The sequence below is a fragment of the Macaca mulatta genome, chromosome 10, assembly GCF_049350105.2.
Source record: "Macaca mulatta isolate MMU2019108-1 chromosome 10, T2T-MMU8v2.0, whole genome shotgun sequence".
Taxonomy (NCBI): Eukaryota; Metazoa; Chordata; class Mammalia; order Primates; family Cercopithecidae; genus Macaca; species Macaca mulatta.
Genome location: NC_133415.1, coordinates 28272441 through 28295153, shown reverse-complemented (window position 1 = coordinate 28295153; position 22713 = coordinate 28272441). Strand labels below are relative to the sequence as shown.

Sequence of the window (22713 nt, the reverse complement as noted above, 5' to 3'; positions counted from 1 at the left end):
AGTGGTATTCTGGTAAATATTTAACAACTGGCTCTCAGGGAAAAAGAAAGCCCTGATTAATAGCACTTACTGATTTCTGGAGTGTAAATATTCCCACCATGGCAATTTTCAAGTTACCAACGTGCTGTTGTCAAATGTGGAGTTAGGAAGAGATGCACAGTAGCCATTATTATGTAGTTTTTCTACCATATAAATATGACAGAAATAAATGAAGTGGGAAAAAATTCAGGAAACATTTTTAACCTGTTAGTAAAAGCCAGGTGTGATCTGGAAGAACTCTAGGAGCCACAGAGTTCTGTGGATCTCTGGGAGCCACAGATGTAAAAGGAGTTTGTACTCAGTCACTAGCTGCTGTCTTCAGACCTTCACGGATGCTCATGAGAGAGAATAGGGGAGGGGCAAGGAGGGAAGTTGAGGAAACCTTCCTGGGAGTAGTGCAGACCTGGAGGGGAGGAGTGAGTGGTTGCTGCTATGGAAAAGGTACAAAGCCTGCCTGGAGGAACCGAAGCCTTCAGGCATGGAGGCAGGGGAGGAAACCTTGTTGCCTCCAGGGTACAGGTGAAGACCCACTGCAGCTGGGGAAGGGAAAAGGAAAAACCTTCTATTCTAAGGGAGGGGCAGGAAATCATCTAGAGTCCAAACATTAGAGGTCTCCCACCACTGAAGGAGGGGCAGAATCACGGAGAAAGCACCACCCCTGAGATGCAGGGACACAGAGTCCACCTAAGTCTGAGGCTGGGACCAAGACAACAGAGAACTACCCCCTGTCCCCAACCCTAGGCTGGCATGCACTGAGTAACAAGCAAGGCAGTCTACTGCAGGGAGGAGGCAAGAGCATGGAGGAGTACCCTCCCTGATGTACACACAAAGGCCTAAGGCTGAAGGCAGAACTGGAATGTGGGGAAAAACCTTGTGGCAAACAAGCTCCCCTACTAAGCACAAGGTAACATGAGAGGAATTTGAGCTTGGGAGGTCGAGGCTGCAGTGAGCTATGATTGCACCACTGGGGCACAGAACCATAGTAACAACAAAACCCAAGCCAGCTCAATTTCTGACTAGCCTAACTCAACTTTCCTTACTAAAAGCCTAGAAACAAAAGATGGAAGCCTATTCCAAGCATACATATTACTTATTTCAGTCTCTTCTGTCCTATACATGATATCTGTTATTCAATGTAAAAATTACAAGACGCATACAGAAAGAAACAAAAAAGTAAATCGTCAAGAGACAAATCAATCAGCAGAGCCAGACTCACAGATAACCCAGATATTGGAACTACATGTCAGGGAATTTAAAATAACTAAGATTAATATGATTCATAAATATGATTAGTATGTCAAAGGCTGTACTGGAAAAGCTGAACAACATGCACGAACAGACAGGAAATTTCAGCAGTGAGATTAAAAAAAGCAAGAGTCAAATGCAAAGGCTAGAGATAAAAAATACAGTAACAGAGATGAAGAGTGCCTTTCCCAGACACTGCAGCCAACCTGACACAGCTGAGGAGGAAAAGGAAATCAAAACTTGAAAACAGGTCACTAGAAATACCGACAATCTCCAACTTACAATGGTTCAACTTAAAATTTTTTTGACTTGGGCCGGGCGCGGTGGCTCAAGCCTGTAATCCCAGCACTTTGGGAGGCCGAGACGGGTGGATCACAAGGTCAGGAGATCGAGACCATCCTGGCTAACACAGTGAAACCCCGTCTCTACTAAAAAATACAAAAAACTAGCCAGGCGAGCTGGCGGGCGCCTGTGGTCCCAGCTACTCGGGAGGCTGAGGCAGGAGAATGGCGTGAACCCGGGAGGCGGAGCTTGCAGTGAGCTGAGATCAGGCCACTGCACTCCAGCCTGGGCGACAGAGCGAGACTCCGTCTCAAAAAAAAAAAAAAAAAAAAAAAAATTTTTGACTTTACAATGGTGCAAAAGTGATATGCATTCAGTAGAAACTACACTTCAAATTTTAAATTTTGATCTTTTCCCAAGCTAGTGATATGCAGTACAATACTATTGCATGAGATATTCAACACTTTATCATGAAATAGGCTTTGTGCTATAACAGCAGTCCCCAACCTTTTTGGCACCAGGAAGACAATTTTTGGAAGACAATTTTCCACAGACCAAGAGGGTTGGAGGGGGATAGTTTCAGGATAAAACTATTCTCTGGCATTAGATTCTTGCGAGGAGCACAAAACCTAGATCCCTCCACATGTGCAGTTCACAATAGGGTTCATGCTCCTATGAGAATCTATGGAACGCCTGCCACTGATCGGACAGGAGCCAGGGTTCAGGTGGTAGTGCTTGCCTGCCTGCTGCTCACCTCCTGCTGTGCGGCCCAGTTCCTAACCGGCCACGGACAGGTACCAGTCTGTGACCTGGGGGTTGGGGACCTCCGTGTTACATAATTTTGCCCAACTGTAAGCTAACGCAAGTGTTCTGAGCATGTTGTGGTGAGGGTGGGCTAAACTATGATGTTGGTAGGTCAGGTATATTAAATGCATTTCTGACTTAATTTCAACTTATGTTCGTTTTATCAGGAAATAACCCCATTGTAAGTTGAGGAGCATCTGTAATCCAAACCCAGAGAATAACAGTGGGCAAGAGGAATCAGAATAGAGCATCCAAATGATCCAACACGCTAACTGGAGTCACAAAAAGAGATGAGAGAGAAACAGGACAGTAGAAATATTTAAAGACATAATAACTAAGAATTTTCCAAAAATAATAAAAGACATCAAATCACCAAGATTCTCAGAAAACACCAAGCAAGGGAAAACACCCCCACAATTACAAAAAAAAAAAAAAAAAAAAAAAAAAAGAATCACACCTAGGTGGGCCATTTTGAAACTGCTGAAACCCAAAGATACAAAATGTTGAAGGCAGTCAGAGAAAGATACATCAGGTACAGAAAGACAAAGTTAAGAATTACAGCAGACTTCTCATTAGAAATCACACATATCTGACAACATCTTTAAAGTGCTGAAGGAATAAAATAGTCAACTCAGGATTCTATACTCAGTGAAAATACCTCTAAAAATTTCAGGGAAAAAAAAGGTTGGTTTGTTTGTTTTTTCCAGGCAAACAAAAACTGAGGGGATTCATTACCAGCAGATCTGAGTTACAAGAAATGTTAAAGGTAATTTTTCAGGTAGAACGAATATGAGGCCAGATAAAACTTGGATCTACATAAAGAAATTGAGTTCCCCAGAAATGGTTAAAGTTATGGTAAATATAACAGACATTCTTTTTATGTTCAATTTTTCTAAAACATTATTGTTTATTTTCTAAAGCAAAAATAGTAGCAATGTATTGTAGGCTTAGAGCATATGTAAAAGGGAAATGAATGAAAATGAGCACAAAAGATGAGTAGCTCTTCCACTGCCTAGGAAGCAGTGCAGCATCACCTGAAGGCAGACTGCGATGACTTAAAGGTGTATTTTGTTAACCCTAAGGCAACAACTACATTTAAAAAAAAAAAAAGATACTATAATAAACCAAGAGTACAGATAAAATAGAACTTTAAAAAAATTTTTTTTTTGAGACAGGGTCTCACGTCGCCCAGGCTGGAGTGCAATCGCACGATCTCAGCTCATTGCAACCTCTACCTTCCAGGTTCAAGCAATCCTCCTGCCTCAGCCTCCTGAGTAGATGGGACTACAGGCGTGCCCCACCACACCCAGCTAATCTTTTGTATTTTTAGTAGAGATGGGGCGGCCGGGCGTGGTGGCTCATGCCTGTAATCCCAGCACTTTGGGAGGCCAAGGCGCGTGGATCACAAGGTCAGAAGATCGATACCATCCTGGCTAACACAGTGAAACCCCATCTCTACTAAAAAAATACAAAAAATTAGCCAGGCATGGTGGTGGGTGCCTGTAGTCCCAGCTGCTCAGGAGGCTGAGGCAGGAGAATGGTGTGAACCTGGGGGGCGGAGCTTGCAGTGAGCCGAGATCGTGCCACTGCACTCCAGCCTGGGCGACAGAACAAGACTCCATCTCAAAAAAAAAAAAAAAAAAAGAGATGGGGTTTCACCATGTTGGACAGGCTGGTCTCGAACTCCTGACCTCAGGTGATCCACCTACCTCGGCCTCTCAAAGTGCTGGGATTACAGGCGTGAGCCACTACACCTGGCCAAGAACTATTAAAAAATGAAACTTTGTCTTGAACTTTATATATCCTGAGGTGAAGCTCAATAAACTAGCAACCAAGAGAGCTAAGTTCGAGTTCCTCTTGTGCCACTTACTAGCTGTGAGACCGTAAGTGAGTTAAGTCCCTTTCTCACCTAAAAACTGCAACCACATATCATCTCACAGAGGTCCATGCCACACTGGCCTCCTGGGGAACACAAGAAGAAAGGCAGACACGGTCCCCTAGGGTCCACCAACCCTTCACTCAGCTACCTTAAAAGCCTGGTATTGGTCCATGTTTTAGTGCCAATCAGCTCGGTCCTACTGGGAGGGCAGGCATGAGCTGCCTGGTCAGCAAACTTGCAACAACATATAAACTTGTTTTGGCTGGGTGGCTCATGCCTGTAGTCCCAGCACTTTGGGAGGCCAAGGAGGGAGGATTGCTTGAGCCCAGCAGTTCAAGACCAGCCTGGGCAACATAGGGAGATGCCCGTCTGTACAAAAAAAAAAAAAAAAGGCAGGCGTGGCAGTTACTTGGGAGGCTGAGGTGGGAGGGTCACTTGAGCCCAGGAGGTTGAGGCTGCACTGAGCAGTGATCACACCACTGCACTCCACTCTAGCCTGGATAACAGAGCGAGACCCTGTCTTAAAAAAAAAAGCAAAATATAAAGTTGTTTCAAAAAAGTTGAAAGAGTCCAGGCTGATAGAACTGAAATTCTGCTCTGTCACCTACTATCTCTGAGAGCCTCTGTAAATGCCATAATTATTTACACTTCAGTTTCCAGGCATGTAAAACTGTGATAACACAAGCATCCACTTCACAGAACTGTTATGAATAACTAGGTTAATACACATAAAGTGCTTGAATCAGTGCCTAACAAACAGTAAAGGTTCACAAAATGTCAGCTTATCAATATTATTATTTCAGAGAGCCTGGACATGTTTTATCTCTTATGCCTCAAATTTGCCATTACAGCTTTAGGTCTGAATGAACAGAGGGTTTTGTTGATGCCATATTGGAGCCAATACCTAAGCAGCACCATGTAGATGGGGGGGGGGTAACATTGACACAACAGGCCTGTCAAAGTGGGATGGCCCGCACAAAGGATACTGAGGATCAGGTCCGTACTCCAAAGGGTGCCCTGCTGCTCTGGCCTCTTCACCCATGTCTCATCATATAACAGGATTTGGGGACAGTGACCTTGTAGGCATCCCTGCCATAGCCCTTCCTTCCTAGCTGCCTTCGCCATGTCCACTGCCCAGGAACTGATGGATCACCAGTATCAGCTGGGCTGACAGAACAATGAGAAATGAGGACTTGGGACGTGTATAAGACCCCTGAGTGGAGGAGAACGGACCTGACTGGAACCTCTTGTCTCATGCTTGTGAAAGGCTCTTCCCTGACTTACAAAGCCAGAATACAAGGCTCCATGAGCACAGAATGGCCGTTATGAGTAGGCCTGCAGCCCTCACAAAATGTCCCAAACTTGAGTCCCCAGCATGAGGGGATCAAAGAAGAGGTGGGGCAGGCCATTCGCTGTCTGTGTGTAAAGGAAGGATTGGCAACTGGGAGCCTCTAGAGGCTACGCAGGGTCATTGTAGGAGCTGAAGATTTGGGCTCCCAGACCCACATTCCCATTCCAGATCTGCCACTTAGGGGTTGGGTGATCTTGGCCAAATGATTTTGCTGCTCTAGGCCCCCACTTCATGTTTTTTACCGTGATTGCCATAGTCTTCCTACCTCTGTCCCTGACATACATGGGATCCCACAAAGGCGTGGCCTAGTGCCTAGCACACAAGTGACTGCCCTGCAGCATTCACTCTGGCCCTGACAGTGAGAACACCCATGGCTTAGACAATGCTCGTGAGGCCTCAGAGTCTCTGAAAGACAGCAGGATATGCTCCTGCAGTTGACGTCTCCCTGAAAGACAGGCTAGGGCTGGCTCTTCTCAGCCAGCCTGAGACTAGCTGAAGTCACTGCACAGCTCAGCAGCACATCCTGCGGCAAGCTCCGGGAAGCAAGCCTTGCTGGGATGATTTCACCGACTGGCAGGCTGCCCCACGAGCTCACCGGCTTGCAGGCTCTTGGGCTCTGGGCCTAAAGGAATTGCCAATTTGGTGGAATCCCAGCTGTGATCATTATGAAAACTAAGGACTGGTTTAGGCAAGTAGATATTTACTCTCAAAGTGCAAACGCCCTCTTGCTGCAATGTGAAAGAACCACGGATCCAGCCAGCAGGCAGAGAAGGTGGCCAGAACTCCTGCTCCCCTGAGGAACAACCACCAATTGAGTGGGGACTCTGCTGAGCCTCTTAAAATAACATCCACAGCGGTGGAGTAGGACAAGCACAAGCCAAGGGACCTGGCAGGGACAGAGGACTGCTGACTGTACTTTGCCAGGCCCGCCCTGAGCCTCTCAGACACAGATGGGAGAATCTGGAACTGCCAACCATCTGAAAAAACGGAGAGCAGAGACTGGTACTGGCCCTGGGGGGCATTGTAGTGATTCTAGACAAACCCTTGTCTAAGGGGTAATCAAGGTACCTAAGTGGCTCCGAGGAAGGCTCTGCTAATGGGGCTCACCACAGTCTTGGGTGCCACCTGCAGGTCATGATGCTGGGGTGGGCTGTTAGGGCAGAGCTGGAGAGGCAGGGACTATGTACACAGAGATGAGATACCCAGCTGGCCTGTGAAGCAAGCAGGTGGGGGAGGTGCTTGCCAAGGTTCCTGCCCACTCCCAAGGGGGCAGCACCACAGGAAGGAGTCCAGGGATGTGTTATCTCTTCAAATGAGAGCCACCAAAAGGGACTCAAGGCCCAATGCCCGCTTTCTGCTCCTTTCAGATCTTGTGTGTCTGAAAGGGTTGGCACAGCCTATTTTAAATGACCCTGATTTCAAATACTAAAAGTTAACCCAAGGTTTCATACCAAGTTTCAAGCCAGTCAGACTGAAAGAACACCAAGTTTCAATTCTTTCACATCAATAGGGCAAAAGGGATAAATGAAAAAGCTCTTAAAGAATGGCTCTATCTACCTGGGCAGACAGTGCCCCAGCCCCCATTCCTCCTCTTCTGGGGAAGCAAAGTTTCTCTGGTACAGCTGACTGAAGACCTCAGAGAGGCCACAGACAGACAGAAAGACAGACAGACAGACATGAACAGTGGCATAAGTTTGCCAGGAGCATCACAGAGCATGTGAAAAGGACCCTCACCCTGCCACCAGCTGGGCTGCTGTGGATGGGACAGCCCAGGGGCTGAGTGAGTCAAGGTAGGGAGGACAATGTGTTACAGTGCTGGGAAGAAGCTCTTGGAGAACAGAACCCCTGCAGTTGGATAAGCTGGCAGGGCAGGCAGCAGGGAGGGTTGTTTGGACTGCGGTGTGTAGCCCAGAGCCACCCCAATTCCTGAAGCAGGAAGCCCCTGCTCTGGGAGGCCCCTGAAGAGGGGCAGGAGGAAAAGGAAGGATGCTACTGAGTGCTGTCGTCTCCCCACTCCCAGCAGGTCCCTCTGCAAGGTCATCTCTCAGGTTACCAGACCCACAGACAAGGAAGGGCCAGTGCACCCAGGGAAGGCTTCTGGGAGAAGAGGGTCAAAGGCTTCTCTGGGGTGGGACCCCTATCCATCAGCCATGTACCTTTGGGCAAGGAACAACCCTCCCTGAGCCACCATACTCCACCTGCTTCCCGGACAGCTGAACGCAGCCTAGCACCATCATGCACCACTCTCATGCTGCCCAAGTGAACTGGGAAGGCTTTGAGTATGTGTGGAGAGGGGATTCTGGCCTCAGAAACAGCCTACAGGCCTGGCTCCAGTCCCACCTCCTCCATGAAGTTGTCTTTGGGATCCTGTGGCCCTAGGTTCAAATGGTCTGACAGGCAACTTTGTGTGCTAATGGCCTGTGCTGAGCCCTCAGAGGACCAGCTGGGTCTGCCTATGCTCTGCAGAAAAAAGCTGCCAAGCCTGGTGGCAGAGGCATTCTGTTCTCCTGCCTCGCCTAATAGAGCAAGGCCAGATGGGAGAAGTCAGAGTCAGGCTGTTGTTCTGTGGAGGGGCTTTGTGGTGAGGAGGGGGTTCTGGGCCTCCTGGCTCTGAGGCAGAGCAAGAGACAGATGGAAAGCCTCTTTGATGTAGGAGGGCCAGACTTAGCCTAAACTTCCTATGCGGCTGGGTGGAGACAGCCTTCCAAGGAAACAGGCACCCTGGATGGAACCTCCAGGGACTGTCCACAGTGCAGGTATCTAGCCTTGAGTCTCAGGAGCTGAGAGCTGATTTCTTTAGGGAGCTGCTTGGAGGCCAACAGGAAATAAGAATGGCACTAGCAAGCAAGCTATAGGCTGGCCTTGCTCTTTTTTCTCAGAATGTTCTTTTAAAAATCTGCCCACACAAAACCTGCTCATACTAATTAATATTTGTGGCAAGATTATAAATATTTTATTGTTACTGTTAATTACTGGAATGTTTCGTGTCTATGCATCTGGGCCACGCCAGCCTTCCCTCTGAATCCTTAGGGGGATGTGCATCTGCCAGCCAACTGCTTATTAAACCACCTCCCTCTAAGCTCCAGAACCTTCCACTTCCAGGGTAGGATTTGTAGGATCAACTGTAAAGGAATGACAGCTAGCAAAGCAGAGGAAAAGAGACCTGGCTCAGTGACAGAAAGGCTGCCTGTCCCCACTCAGTGTGAGAACAGACTCTGTGTTCTGAGTCCTCCTTGTTCAGGTCTGACTCAGCTCAGATCCCTTGGACAGTCCCAGGATTTCCAGGCCAGCCTAAAAGAGCTCTTTAGTGATAAGATGCAAGTTTCCAGTGTCTCCTTAAGTGTGCTTCCTCCATTTGCTCCAGCAGTAAGACCACAAACAGCTCACCGCCATTTGTTCCATCAGCCTGGGGCACTAAAAGCCTGAGGAAGAAGATGTATGGTTGTGTTACTGCAGCAGCTCTGACTAGTGCCCCAGAAAAGACCACAAATGTCCTGCCGACCAGGAAACAACAGGTTTCTAAGAACTGTAAACTTGGGTGGAATTAATATTTTGAGAAATGTTCTGACTAGACAAAAGTTGCCTCAGTCAATCCTGGCCAGCCACAGGGAAAGAACATGTCCACCAGAAGCAAGCCTGGCCCTGGGAAATCGGGGTGCCCACTGTCAGGCTGAGGAGACTGGATGGATGCCAAAGAAAAGTGATATCAGAAACCTGGGGGTCCCTGAGAGACAGACGGCAGGCAGCAGGTGGGCACGAGGGCATTGTGTGAGGGCCAGGCTGCACCACTTGTCCATTCTTTGCCAGTGCTCACAGGTGAGGGCCAACTGAGCACTGCCAGGCACCTTGAAGCCCTGATATGTGCAGACACTGTGGTGCTGCCCTGAGGGGGCCTGATGCTCAGAGGCCTCATCATGCATCTCTCATCCTGCCCTCTAAGCCAGGAAAGGCACTAACCAGGGAGGCCTTGGGAGGCTTTAAACATTTTCCTGACCAAAGGCAGGTGAGCCGCCTTGATACAAATGCCAGAAGCAGCAAAGCAGTTCTGTAAGGTGTGAGGCTCGCATTCCCCAGCCATCTAGTGAGCCTCCCAAGAAAGCTCTTCAAAGGATGATGGGAGGGAAAATGTGCCTGCCTTAGAGCTCAGAGAGAGAGATCCTGTGACCACATCACTCTCTCTACTGCCCACAGGAAAGAGCCCAACACTCTGAGCCCAAATGCCTTCCCAAGCTCTCTCCCCTCAAACTCTCTTTTTCATCCACCCCAGTCACCTCAGTATCCAAAAGCTGTAGGACTCTCCAACCTCCATGTCTTTGTCCCCATTGCCCTTCACCCAAAATGGGCCCGCAGGCCTCTCTAGAGACTCACCTTCTCCAGGAATTTCTCCCAACCCACCAAACCCCATAACTTGCTCCCGTGTGCCAGCTCATGGCATTCCTCCTTGGCACCAACTACTGCCCCATAATACCATGGGACATCAGATCCAACCTGGGAGGAGGAATCAAGGCACCATCATCTTGACTTTCCCCATGGCACCCTTTTCCATGCCTGGCACACAACAGATGCTTAATAAATGCCATGACCAGCTATCTCCTAAAGAGGTTTTCAAAAAGCTAAGAATGAAGAAGAGAACAAAGGAGGTGACTGGCTCTTCCCTGACAGTCTCCCCTGTCCCCTGCCCCTGTCAGGAACAAGCAAAACAAACTGAGCTCCACTTAGAGTCTCTCCCACTTTGATAAGGTCTGTTTAGGAGCAGCATTCCAACCAGAAACTGACCTCCACTTAGCCCTAGGAGGGGAGGTCACTGAGCAGAGGCCAGGCTGGGCCTGCCTTTTAGGACTGACTGCCATTCACAGCTCCCCACCCTACACAGCCTGGCCCTGGTGGGCTGAAGACACAGGACCCACCTCCATCAGAGCATCAAGGCTACTGTGCACAATTTGCATTTTTACACATTTGTCCTTGTAAAGATAATTTGGTATGTTAGAGTCTGTTGCCTTTGTTGTTTTTTTTTTAAAGCAAGAAAGAGCAAAGCAATGGAAATATAGGACTGGGCCACCTGCTGGAGGTGTAGGCAGGCGGGCAGTGGAGGAGAGGCTACCACTGCATCTGCCTCTGGCCACAACTGGGAAGATAGGCCACCAGCAGAAGCCAAGCGCATCAAACACACTCTCCAAATCACAGGGCCAGCAGACATGAAGGTGCTCCTGGTCACAGGGGTAGCAGGGAGCCGGACTGAGAGCTGAGCATGCGGGTCTGCGCTGTTCCCTGAAGCGAGCCGTGACAGGTGCAAGCAGAAAGACAAAGCCTGGAGAACAGAGTGTGGTCAGGGTTAGGGGCAGCACGGGCAATATTGGTGGAGGCAGCATGGGGTGAACAGGTGAAGATGAGCACAGACGGCACACAACACAGACGGTGACAGCATGGAGGTTGAGGATGGATGGCCACAACAGGGGCTTGGCACAGGGCACCCTGGGCTCTCCAGTAAGGCCCACACCCTACAACCTGGGGCTCAGGGTAGCCTGAGGCTCCTCACTGGCTCTCTCCATGCTGTCAGTGCGACTAGGTAGGCATCACCACCCTTGGGGGATACCAGCCTCCAAGGCTCCCACTCTTCTGACCCTGGCTGCTCCCCCCCGCCAACCCCTCAAGGGAAACACCGACACACCCCTCGGATCTTGGTTAAGCTTTGCCTTCTCGGAAAGGCCTCTTACCCCACCAGGCCCAGATTTCTCTGGGATGAACAAACCCCACCTCTCTGGTGCTGGCATCAGTTGACCCCCAGCCCTCAGCTATGTAACTGACTGATTTGCACCAACCTCCTCTACAGCAGGGACCAGTGCTGTTCTATGCACCTGGCACAGCACCAATGGAACCACCTGAATGGGCATGGCCACAGGTAGGCCAAAGACCCTACAGGAGGCTCAGCCCCAGACTTACCACAGCACAAGGCCTACGGCCTCTGGGGCCTTTTCTGACTCTGGTGTTCTGAGGTGACATGGAGCACGACAGGCAGAGAGCAAGGATTTTAGTCCAAGAGAGCCACTACTGACATATCCCAAAGCGGGGCTGAGCCAGGCCAAGTGACGAACCAAGCCATTCTGTAGTGGCCAAGCTCCCTGGGCCCTCTGCTGAAGGACAAGGGAAACACACAGATTCAGTCTCTGCCAGGCTGGCCAAGCACAGGGCCTTCCTAGTGTCAGTCTCACCTCTGGCTAAGGGTGGAGGGAGATTCAGACCCACTCTCTCGGCTATACCCTGACTATAGCAGGCACTTGTGGATGAGTGCCTACCTGCCCTCAGCTCAGGTTCCTCTTGGGGAAACAAGGGCATGACCACACCTGCAGGGCAGTTATGAAGATGGAGATATGCTACTACCCTGCAGGCACCTGCCCAGAGCCCAGCACAGAGCAAGCACATAGCATTGAGTGGTAGGGCAAAATTACACACAGGCACACACACACACATACACACACACACACATGCATACTGTACACAGGGTAGGGGTAGGTCTTGTTCAAAGATCTCCTTATGTTGTTTGAACATATGTAAAGGGCAATCACTGGGAGCCCCCTGAAGGTCACAATGTGCTCCTTGGATCACCTTGTTTTCCTGGTCAGGAAGCTTCAACACTAAGGATTTCAGCCCTGTGGGCAAATTCCAAGAGATGAATGGAAGGGAGAAGTTAGGCAGGTGGGGAGCACAACCAGCCAGAGCTGCCAGCAGCACAGCCCGGAACAAAGCTTCTCTCTGTTGTTCTCTCTCTTGCTCTCTTTCTCAGCTCGGCCAGAGGTCAGCTGTGAGTGCCCTCCTGGCTGTTCCGTGAAGGGCTGGCTTTGACACCAGGCTGTGGTAGAGTCAGAGTGACCTGAGGGGCCAATTCCCAAGGCTTTTCACCAGAGTTATGCACAGGCTGCAGGATGCTCCCCACCCTAGTGCAGGTGACACAAGGTTGCAGGTGAGGGTGGTTCAGAGAACAAATTTGGGTCCTATGAAGCAGCTATTATCAAATGTCAGACAACCCACATATACCTGGAGATATTTTTCTAAATCTTTTCTAAATCTTAAACCAAATCAGAATTGATCCTAGCTGATTTCTGGTTCTGAAGCAAAGGCATACTAATGTGGGAAGGCAGCTCCAATACAAGGTCTCCTAACCACGCCCAAAGAAAGTCCTGATGCCTGGCTCCCTCTCCCACTGCTGGCAAGTTAATTGTTCTGTGGGGGTGGGAAACTGGGATCCAGAAAGCCCCACGCCCAAGCCCACTCTGGAGCTGCTGCTTCAGAGGACACTACTTCCACCTCTTGTGAGGCCATGCCACTAGCTGGAGAGAGCTGGGGTGCAAACTGAGGGGGACTGGCCCCAGAGCTCAGGCTTTTCCTTCTATGCAGTGCTACCTAGGTCTTGCCCTAGCTCCACCAATGACTTGGAGAACTCCATCTAGGAGCTGGCTGCCATGAGTTGGCACTTTTGTTTAATACTCATGAGGAAGACATTACCTCCATTCAACAGGTGAGGAAATTAAGAAGTGAAGTCCTTTGTCCAAGGTTGCAGAGCACATATTTATTTTGGAGCTGGGACTGGAAATCAGATCCTTTCACCAGGGCCTGCTGTGCACTTGCCTCCCTGTCTGACCTCCTCATCAGACCTCCCCATGACTGCTTCTCCTCAGCTGTACCAGGGCTAGAAGCACCCATCACCTTCCTGGTAGTATGAGGGCTCAGCGGTGGCCCCTCTCCTCCCACAGTAGACCCAAGGCTGGTTTCAGGCCAAGAAGCTGAGTGGAAAGTAGGAGCTACATGTTCTCCTCCCAGGAAGGAGAAGTAGGAACAGAGGTGGGCAGTGTGGCCCCTTGAGGCCACCAGCACATCCCCTGACACCAGCAATCTGCTGCTTCTCCCTGGAGCCTGAGCCTTCCCCTAGAACTAGCATAGCTGCTGAAAGGGCCACTTTAACATTCTAAGATCACAGCTATTTTAGGACCCCAAACATTTTCATGCTGCAGACACTGCTTTCTCTCAGAGGTGAGGCAACTGAGTTCTGAAAGCACTATGCAGCCAGGCCTGGGCAGAGCACACAGGTGGCTAGTGCGGGGCTGGGACTGGGCAAAGGTGGGCCATGGGATCCTGATGGCTTTGTGTCATTGACAGGAATCACTTTGAAAACATTTTTTTAAACAACTGTTCAAAATTGTGCAACCACTGAAACCATATTTGAACTTATTTGTATGGCTCTCTCTGCAAACTTCCAGAACAAAAAACTAGCATGTTGGCACCCAGGACCTGTCATGCCCAGTTGTCATGCCTGAGTGATCTGCAATGGCTCACCAACAGCTTTATGCACACACCTTTGCCAACATGTGACAGCTGGCATCATGGCCCATTTCTGAGGCACTCCTGTCTCCCTCCTTTCCTGCTTCTAGAGGCATACTCAACTCTAATGAGCTGACATCCAAGCACAGTGGTGCATGTGGTGTGAACTCAGTGGGAGCATGCAGAGCTGCAGAGGACAGTGCTTGGGTTCCCCAGCCCAGGTGCATGTGAGCAGGGCCACATGGCATGTGGACAGCCAGGAAAGGCATTCCTCTCCTGAAAACTTTGGCATAGTGCTTCCTCCCAGGAAGCAGCTGGCAAAAACTAATTCCCCGAGCAGGGGTTTGCAGATAGTATGTTTTCTCAATATTCTCAAGAGTAAATGGTTGGGAACATGCTGATTAACTTAACTAAGAAGGGGAGAGAGGATCTTAACAGTGAAAGTCTGCAGAACTGAAGATTGGAGGAGCAGGTTGGTCAGCTCCTCCCACCTCTGCTTAACACTCTGGGGTGGGCAGGGAAGTGCCAATGCTGAGACTGGGAGTAATGACATGAACCTTCTGGGAGGTAAGAGACACAGCACACACTCAGATCCTCAGCCTCTCTCTCAACACGCATGCTGCAAATCCAAACCAAATCCAGGAGGGGACACTGCAGGTCTCCTTTCCTTTCTTGAGAACAGCAAATCCTGCCCCCAGAGAAATGGGAGCACTGGCCCCCTTGTCATCCTTCTTCAGCCTTCTTTAAACCTGCTCTCAAGCCCCACCCACTCAGTTCAGAAAACTGGAGGTAGATGCCCATGCTATACCCAGGAACCCGAGCACTGGGCAGGGGCCTCAGCAGGGCGCTAGAGCAAAGGTGGTGGCCCCCGCCAGACCTGTACTGGGACTGAACTTCAAGGCTACCATGGTGCCCTAGAGTGTCCATTCTTACTCCAAGGAGCCACTCTATAAAGACCACCTGGCAGGAGGCAGAGCACTGGGACCAACTCTACCCACCTACTAGTGTCCCCATGCCTTTGGGAACACAGGGCAAGGCCTGTTTTCCCAAGCCTAAATGAGATGAGTGACATAGGAGTGAGGGCCCAGGTGTCTTTCAGCATTGTCACTACCTCCCAGGACTCCACTTCAGTGGTCCTCTTAAGTCACCAATTTGGCTTATCCCAGCAAGTACCTGTCACTAGCTTATCACTACAAAAATGAGAGAACATGAAGCAATCGAGCTACAGGCCAGCATGCAAGCCTCCTAATGTTAGTAAGGAATGTGGTTGAACAGTCGCCACCTGCCCCATCCCACATGGGATGGCCACACATATGGTCCCAGGTGACCCCATTAACAACTTATTTGGATTCTCAGGGGTGACATACTTAGAATTAGTCACGGCCTTCCCTCAACCGTCAGAAGGACAGAGCAGTAACAATGTACTGCTGAATAATGCAGGTGTCACTAAGCTAGCTGACTGCACCAGGAGCCACTCCAGGAGGCCACAGTCTTCTAACTTCCTTTCAAAGTAGGTATCATGTCCCCATTTTGCAGATAGGAAAAAGAAGGCTCAAAGAGGTGGGATGCCATAGCCTGGCCTGCCCCTCCCCTGGCTCCCAGGTGGGCAAGCTGGCAGGTGGCGACCCTGAGCATGTCTCGGAAGCACAAGAATCACCGTGAATCCATGAGGTTAATGAGCAGCCGCAACATTGCCCGTGTCACCCCAGACCCAGCACCCCCCCTCACCAAAACAAAGCGACAAAATGAGTCGCCCGAGCACCCTCCCCGTGATTGATGTGCCGCCCTGGGCTGGCAGTAGGGAGAACAGGGACTGTACCGTCCGGCGTTGCCTGCTGGTGGGGTTTTTTACATTTGACGTAATCGTGGTCAATCGGAGTGGCTGTGTAAGGTGGGGATGTCAGACCTGGGCCAGAGGAGGAGGGGAGGGAGGCTCCGGGGCCCGGCAGTGTCCCAGCTGAAGAGTGGGAGTCCTCGTCCACCAGGCAGGCCTTCTCCCTGTGGGAACGGAGGTTTGGAACACAGGTCAGAGTCTCCACCTCACATTGAAACAGATGTGTGCTGGCAAGGGTGAGTGTCCTTCCCAGGGCCTGCTGCTCCCATGCACCTCTGGTGGCCCCCACCCCATCTGCCTGGTGTCACAGAGCCCACAGTTGCCCCCACAGCACCCACACAGGCTCTGGCTCCTAACTGGACACTGCCTAATGTTTCTGGCAGGGCGTGACCTGCATCTCTGAATCTCAGGCCCTAGGAGGCTCTCTAGGGGAGCCAATGAGTCTTTCCTCAGAAGCACCCTTGCATCTCTCCATACCAAGTCTATGCCTTCTGTGTGACAGCCTGACAAACTTAAGCCCTGACAAATGGGAAGACAGAAACACATCTGCATTTACTGCATGCTCACACATGTACAAGGATATGTGCTGCAACAAAGTTGAGCAGAAACATCAGAAACACTCTAAATGTCCACTGGAGTGGTTACATAAAACATAGTACATCCATACTATGGTATAGTAAGTAGCCACTAGAAAGAATGAGGTGAATGGGGTACTATCTCCATGGACTGTGCCCAGATCCACTGTCAGGGGAAAAAGTAAACTCTAAAACAATACCATCTATAGTTCATTTTTATAAAATAAAAGAAACCCTACAATTGTATGTGTACATTTAAGTGTTATAAATGTACAGAAAATGATTTAGGAAATTAAACTGTGAAGAGTGGCTAACTCTTGGAAAGAGATCTGTCACATTTTAGTCTACATGTTTATATACTTACCTGAATGTTCTATAACTAGAATGTATTCATGTATTATTTGCATAATTAAAAAAATTTTAACAGAATTATAATCAATGAAAGAAAAGTATCACTGTATGCTGGGGGCCCTTTGTGACTAAAAAAATGGGTATCTATAACTTCTGAGCACACTAGCTGCCCACCTGAGTGGCCTGCCATGCCTGGGCCTGAACCTCCCATAAGCTGAGGGGCACACTCTCTGTGGAGCTGGCTCACCTGTGGTGCACATCACACAGGCTATCTGTGGCCAGAAGCACATAGCCCTCAAGCACAGGGCCTGGGTGCAGGCCTCTCTGGCACTCAGCTGAACCCCACACAGTGCCCAGCCAGGGAGTGGTCTCAGAGATGGAGTGAGCTGAGCCCTCCCCTGGCTCCCATGTGGGCAAGCTGGCAGGTGGTGACCCTAAGCATGTCTCGGAAGCACAAGAATCAGCGTGAGTCTATCAAGTTAATGGGCAGCTGTAAATTCCCCATGTCACCCCAAACCCATCTTTCTCCCTAGGACCTGCCCCTGAGGATGGGGCAGCACCGGGACCTGGGCCTGGAGTGAAGGAAGTCTGGGCTGTGGAGATGACTTACAACCACAGGGAGACCGGGGTCAGTCCAGGCCTACTGAGGGGACCACACCTGAGCCCCAGTCTCTCTGAGCTCTCTGGCACCACAAGAGAAGCCCACACTTCCCACACTTCTCACTGCTTCTCAGGAGAACGGGCAGCAGACAAGGCCTTGGCATAGGACCCAGGGGCAAGAGTCTGCAAAGCAAAAACTAACTTTCTACAGTGTTCTGCACAGAACAAAGCTGTGCCCCAGTTCAGAGGGCAGGAGGGCATCGGCTTCTCCCCAGGACTTCCCCTGAGGGTGGAGTAGCACCACATGTGACCACAGGGTAAGGGACTCACATTCACCCTCTCCTTCTCAGATTCAACAGAAATACCTTGGCCCAGCAAATGGGAGTTTCCAGATGGGTCCTAGGGACTCCATGAGTTCTAGTTTACTGTTTACTGTGTAGCAACCCTCTGAACAACACATTGCAGTAAACGAGCCATCTGGGATGCAGATGGGGTAAGCTGCTAGAGGTCGCCTAAAGGGTGCTACTCACTTTTCTGAAGCTTTGGGTGTGTTCTTCTCCTCGCCCCTGGCAAAGGGTCCTTCTGCAGCCTCCTTCATAAAGTTGACCAGGACCTCTGCACCAACCCCAGAATCGGGCTTCCCCAGGAGCTTCAGGATGGAAGCATGGAGCCGAAAGTACACCTAGGAGAATGACACCTCTGGTGTGAGCAGCCTTCCCAGTTGCTAAGATTTGTTCCACAGGCCAGTCAGCCACACTGGAAATGGGCCCATGACCAGGGCAACAGGCTGCCACACACTGCCTGTTTTTGTTAGCTTTTAAACCAGCCATCCTACAACTAATTTAAAACAAGCTGTGAAAATTAAAATGTATACTGTCAGCATTCCAGCTTCAATGTTCACCCAGTAACTCAGGCACATGGTAGTGAGATGAGAGTAATAACCACTCATTATGATAACCCTTCAGCTCCGTTCACTGGGGCACTGCCTCCCGCCACAGTGCTGCTGTTCTTTGTGCCCTTCAGTGGGTACCCATAGAAAGTGAGTCTCTACATCTGTCTCCCCACTGAACTCTGGACTCCCTGAAACAAGGACTAGGTTGGATTTCTGTTTATAGCCCAGGCCGTGGGCAGAGCCAGGCACCTACAGGGCTCGAAAACATCTTCCCCATGGGTGTGGCAGGGGGATGGGTGGGCAGGCAGCTCATTGCATCCATTGGGCCCTGTGCTTTCCTCCATTTCCTCAAGTCCTTACCACATTCCTCAAGTTACAATGGGCGAAGAACTGCCCAAGGCCCCACAGCCAGGAATGCCCAGGGCCAGGTTAAACCCAGGTCTGCCCTGACCTTCTCACGCAGGAGTGGGTGTGAAGCAGACTCCCACTTGGAGGGCACAGTGGGTGGTATGAGGGCTGAGAACTGCTCACTGCAGGCCCTGGCTAAGCGGCCCCCCTCACCCAGGTGAGACATCTGCTGGCAGCACTCTTGAGGGGGCATCCCAGACAGAGGGGGCTCACATCCAGAGCCCCTCCACCTCTAGCCCACCTATGGAGCCCAGAGAAATTGGCCCAGCAACTCCATTTTTAGATGTAGGAAACCACTCGAGGCACCCATGCACAATCAGGTGGCCAAACTTGGGGGAGGGCAAAGCATTCAACTGGTAAAGTTCATCCAAGTGGCGGGTACAGTATCTTGAATGAAGGCACAATAGCAGAAAAGAATTTTTGTCAGGAGAGGGTTAAAATCTTCAGAGAAATGTCATTTTTAACACAAGATATACACATATACCAGCTGACTCAAAGTTACATAGCTACAGTTGTTGCATGGAATAGGATGCCCCCCAAATTAACTATGTGTGCTTGCTCTCCTTGGAGTCAGCACCATATGCTGGGGGAGGGTGGGCCACACATCTAAGGCCTTGGTTCCTCATCTGGAAGCTGCTGGGACCCCCGGGGCTACCATCCTGCCTGCTCATCTGCTCTATCAGGCAGGAGCAGAGGCCAAACCCTGAAGAAAAAAACATGGAGGAAAAACAGAGTTGACATCATCTTCCTGAGGGCCAACACAGGTTCAGTGGCTTCCCAGAGGTGCCATGTAAGAATGCTGGGCTCAGTAGGCATCTGGCCCAGCACCTCTCTGTTCCTGCAGGTGACTTAAGGCAAGTCACACCACTCCTCTGGGCCTTAGCCTTCTCACCCCCAAAGTGGAGTTCTTCCAAGGCATATGCCCTCAGGTGGACAGCATGAGCACTATGACAGGGAAGGACAGGTGACCCAGGGCTGCGAATGACAGCAGCCAGGCTGCTGCTGCTGAGATACCGTTCGACAGGAAGCTGTGTTTCCACACTTCTCCATGAGCCCAGTGAATATGGGCCCATCACCCAGACCATGAGTGCAGTGGTACGATCACAGATCACTACAGCCTCAACCTCCTGGGCTCAAGCAATCCTCCCACCTCGGCCTCCCAAGTTTCTGGGACTACAGGCGCATGCCACCAGGCCTGGTTAATCTTTTATTTTTTGTAGAGATGGGGGTCTCGTCATGTTGCCCACTAGTCTCTGAGATCCCCAGCTCTATATCTCAAACTCCTCCCAAAGTGCTGGGATTATAGGCGTGAGCCACCATGCCAGGCCCCCCCAAATTTTTTTTTAAATCATACTTTTTTTTTTTTTTTTTTGAGACAGGGTCTCACTCTGTCACCTAGGTTGGAGTACAGTGGCACAATCTCGGTTCACTGCACCCTCCACCTCCCAGGCTCAAGTGATCATCCCATCTCAGCCTCCTGAGTAGTTGGGACTACAGGCCTCCACCACCACACGTGGCTAATTTTTAGAAGAGACAGGTTTCACCATATTGGTCAGGCTGATCTCGAACTCCTGACCTCAGATGATCCACCCACCTCAGCCTCCCAAAGTGCTGGGATTACAGGCATGAGTCACCACACCTGGCCAAAATGAGACATTTTTGTTTGCTCATAAAATTAGCAAATATTAAAAAGAGAACCTCATCAATATGGCTGAGGGAAAGCAAACACTCTCATCGGTCAGTACAACCTTGGGGCAAGTAGCCATTGATGAGCAGAATGTTAAACAACATGGCAATTCTACCTTTGGACTTTAGTCCTTAGAAATACTCATGATGTGCTCCCTGCTACAAGTACAAGGACATGCACTACCTGTGCCTTGTCATAGCAAGAAGTGGAGAGGAAACCAAACCTATCAAGGGGCTGTGCAGATAAACAAATGCCCTGCTAAACTACAGGGCACTAGGGCAGGCAGGGAAGCTCACCACACCTTCCATTAAATTTTGTCCAGCGAAAAGGCAAGCTGCAAAATCATAAGAAAATGTTACTACATATTTATATGTTAATAGGAAAAAATCTGGACATATGGGGACATAGCAAACTGTTAGGGTTTATGGAGGGGCATACTGGAATCATTAGGGGCCTTCACATTCACACTGTACACTTTTGAGTTGTTTGAATCTCTTTAAAACACACACACACACACACACACACGCACACACAAATACATGTTAATTTTATAATCAGGAAAAAAAATCATAAAGGCAGAAAAAAGCAAGCAACAGATTCTGTCCACACTCCAAGAGGCTTGCTGGACATGTGGGACTGGTAGAGACTGGGCACATAGCCTCAGAAAAGGCAAAGCCAAGATGCACAGGGCCTTCAGAAGCTTCAAGTCCTGGGCTGAACCAGATGGTGGACATCTAGATCTCTACCATGTCCTTGGTTTTCCTGCCTACAAAATCGACAATCATGGCTTCCCAGCCTGCCTCACAAGACTGCTATGAGCAACAGTGACAGCATTCATCAGAAACACTCTGGAAACCATGAGAGAAAATCCAGGCAGTAAAGAACGGCTCTTTTCTTGAACAACAATCAGAAGATCCCAAATTGGGAGTCAAGACAGCAGGCTGCTCACCCTAGCTCAGCCCCTGCCAACCTGGGTAGCCTGGGCACAGGCTGGGGCCTTGGATGTCTCGTTTGCACCCTGGAGGCAAGGGCACCTTCTCTCCCTCCTGTCAGGCTACAGGGTGTGAATGTCCTGGGCCTGGGAGATGCTATGTGGCACTGACTGTCATCACCAAGGTCAGGTTCTTAATGAGGAAAGACAATTTTCTTCTGAGAGGTAAGAACAAAATGATCACTCTCCCAGAAAGGATGATAAACACCCCTTGGGAAAAGAGAGGAAATGATGTTTTAATTCAATTGCACATGAAGCTGCTCAACACGGATAAGTTTGCAGCAGGTTGAAGGGCAGTCACTGGAACCTTGAGCCCCATGCCCAGGGAGATAGAGAAACCAGCCTGTCCCTGCCCTGCTTCCCCACCCTGGGCCAGCATGGTGTCACCTCCAGGGCCTCCATGGCCAGCTCGGGTGGGTTGTGGTAGTGGATCTTCTTGGGGTAGCGGGCAGCCTCCTCGTGCAGGTAGTGGCCAGCCTGCCTGTAGTGCAGCAGGTAAACGGTGGGTGGCTGCTGCTGCTTCTCAGCCACCTTGCCCAGCATGTAGTGGATGAGCCACTCCTCCTCGTCACCATCACCCTCGCAGCGGGCTGCTGATGTGAAACAGTGCTTGGCTGTCTCTAGCATGCTGTCGCGTCGGCCCTCCATCTGTAAGAAGATCATGAGACTGGGCTGGCCTTATGCCTGAACCTGCCCATGGATCAGACTTTTTCCTGTACAAAGCTCTGCTGACCTATTTGCAAGTTTATACTCCCCTCAACAACCAAGACACAGAAATGCCCTCACCATTTCACAGCTGGTGGCACTGAAGTGTAGAAAGGCCTAAGGGTTTCTCAAAAGCACACACCAAGCAAGGCACAGAGCAGGACTTAAACTCAGGTCACCTCATGTCAACCAGGGTACTTTTTTCTGCTTCCCCCTGTAGCACCTAACGCAGATTCACCTAGCACCCTGCTCCACAGCACTGGAGAGGACATTTACTAATACTCAGCACCCAGTGCTGTAGAGCACTGAAGAGGGCATGTATTTAGCACCCCGTTCCACTGCACAGGAGAGTGTGTATACCCCTGGGGTGCAACAGGACTTCCCACCATCTTCTCTGTGCTCTTTAAGACAGATGTGGAGTACTTGTAGAGCGGCAAATTCCTGAGCCCTACTTAAGACCCACTGACTGGGAGTCTGCATTTGCAGCAAGCACCTCCAGCCACGCTCTCACAGACTGAAGGAAGGAAACAGCTAACACAGAGGATCACCTTTTAAGAGGCGTTCCAACTTGGAGAGCACTGCTCTCCAATCCTGGTCAGCTGCCAGGCAAACTCATGCCCCCTCATTCCAGAACTCTGGGCCGGAAGCTAGAGAGACGCCTGCCTGTGTGGGCCCACAGAGCTGCTCTGAGCAGCCCAGGTCTCTGATCCCTCCTCTCTGTGGTCCTGGATCAATGGCAGGGAAGCCAAAACCTCTT

General features: G+C 50.2%; 1 protein-coding gene across 28 annotated transcripts in view; it reads right to left on the bottom strand.

The window, feature by feature from the left end:
* CABIN1 (calcineurin binding protein 1) overlaps positions 1-22713 on the bottom strand; it is a 164009-nt gene that overhangs the window by 67946 nt on the left and 73350 nt on the right. For 21 of the 28 annotated variants that reach the window (XM_077950308.1, XM_077950323.1, XM_077950312.1 and 18 more), the window contains exons 24-26: positions 21639-21899; positions 17804-17955; positions 15733-15911 (exon numbers count right to left, since the gene is read on the bottom strand). In XM_077950308.1, coding sequence (XP_077806434.1) covers positions 15733-15911; positions 17804-17955; positions 21639-21899 — 592 coding nt within the window. The remainder of the gene's footprint in view (positions 1-15732; positions 15912-17803; positions 17956-21638; positions 21900-22713) is intronic. The other 7 variants (XM_077950313.1, XM_077950318.1, XM_077950325.1 and 4 more) reach the window with 1 other exon arrangement.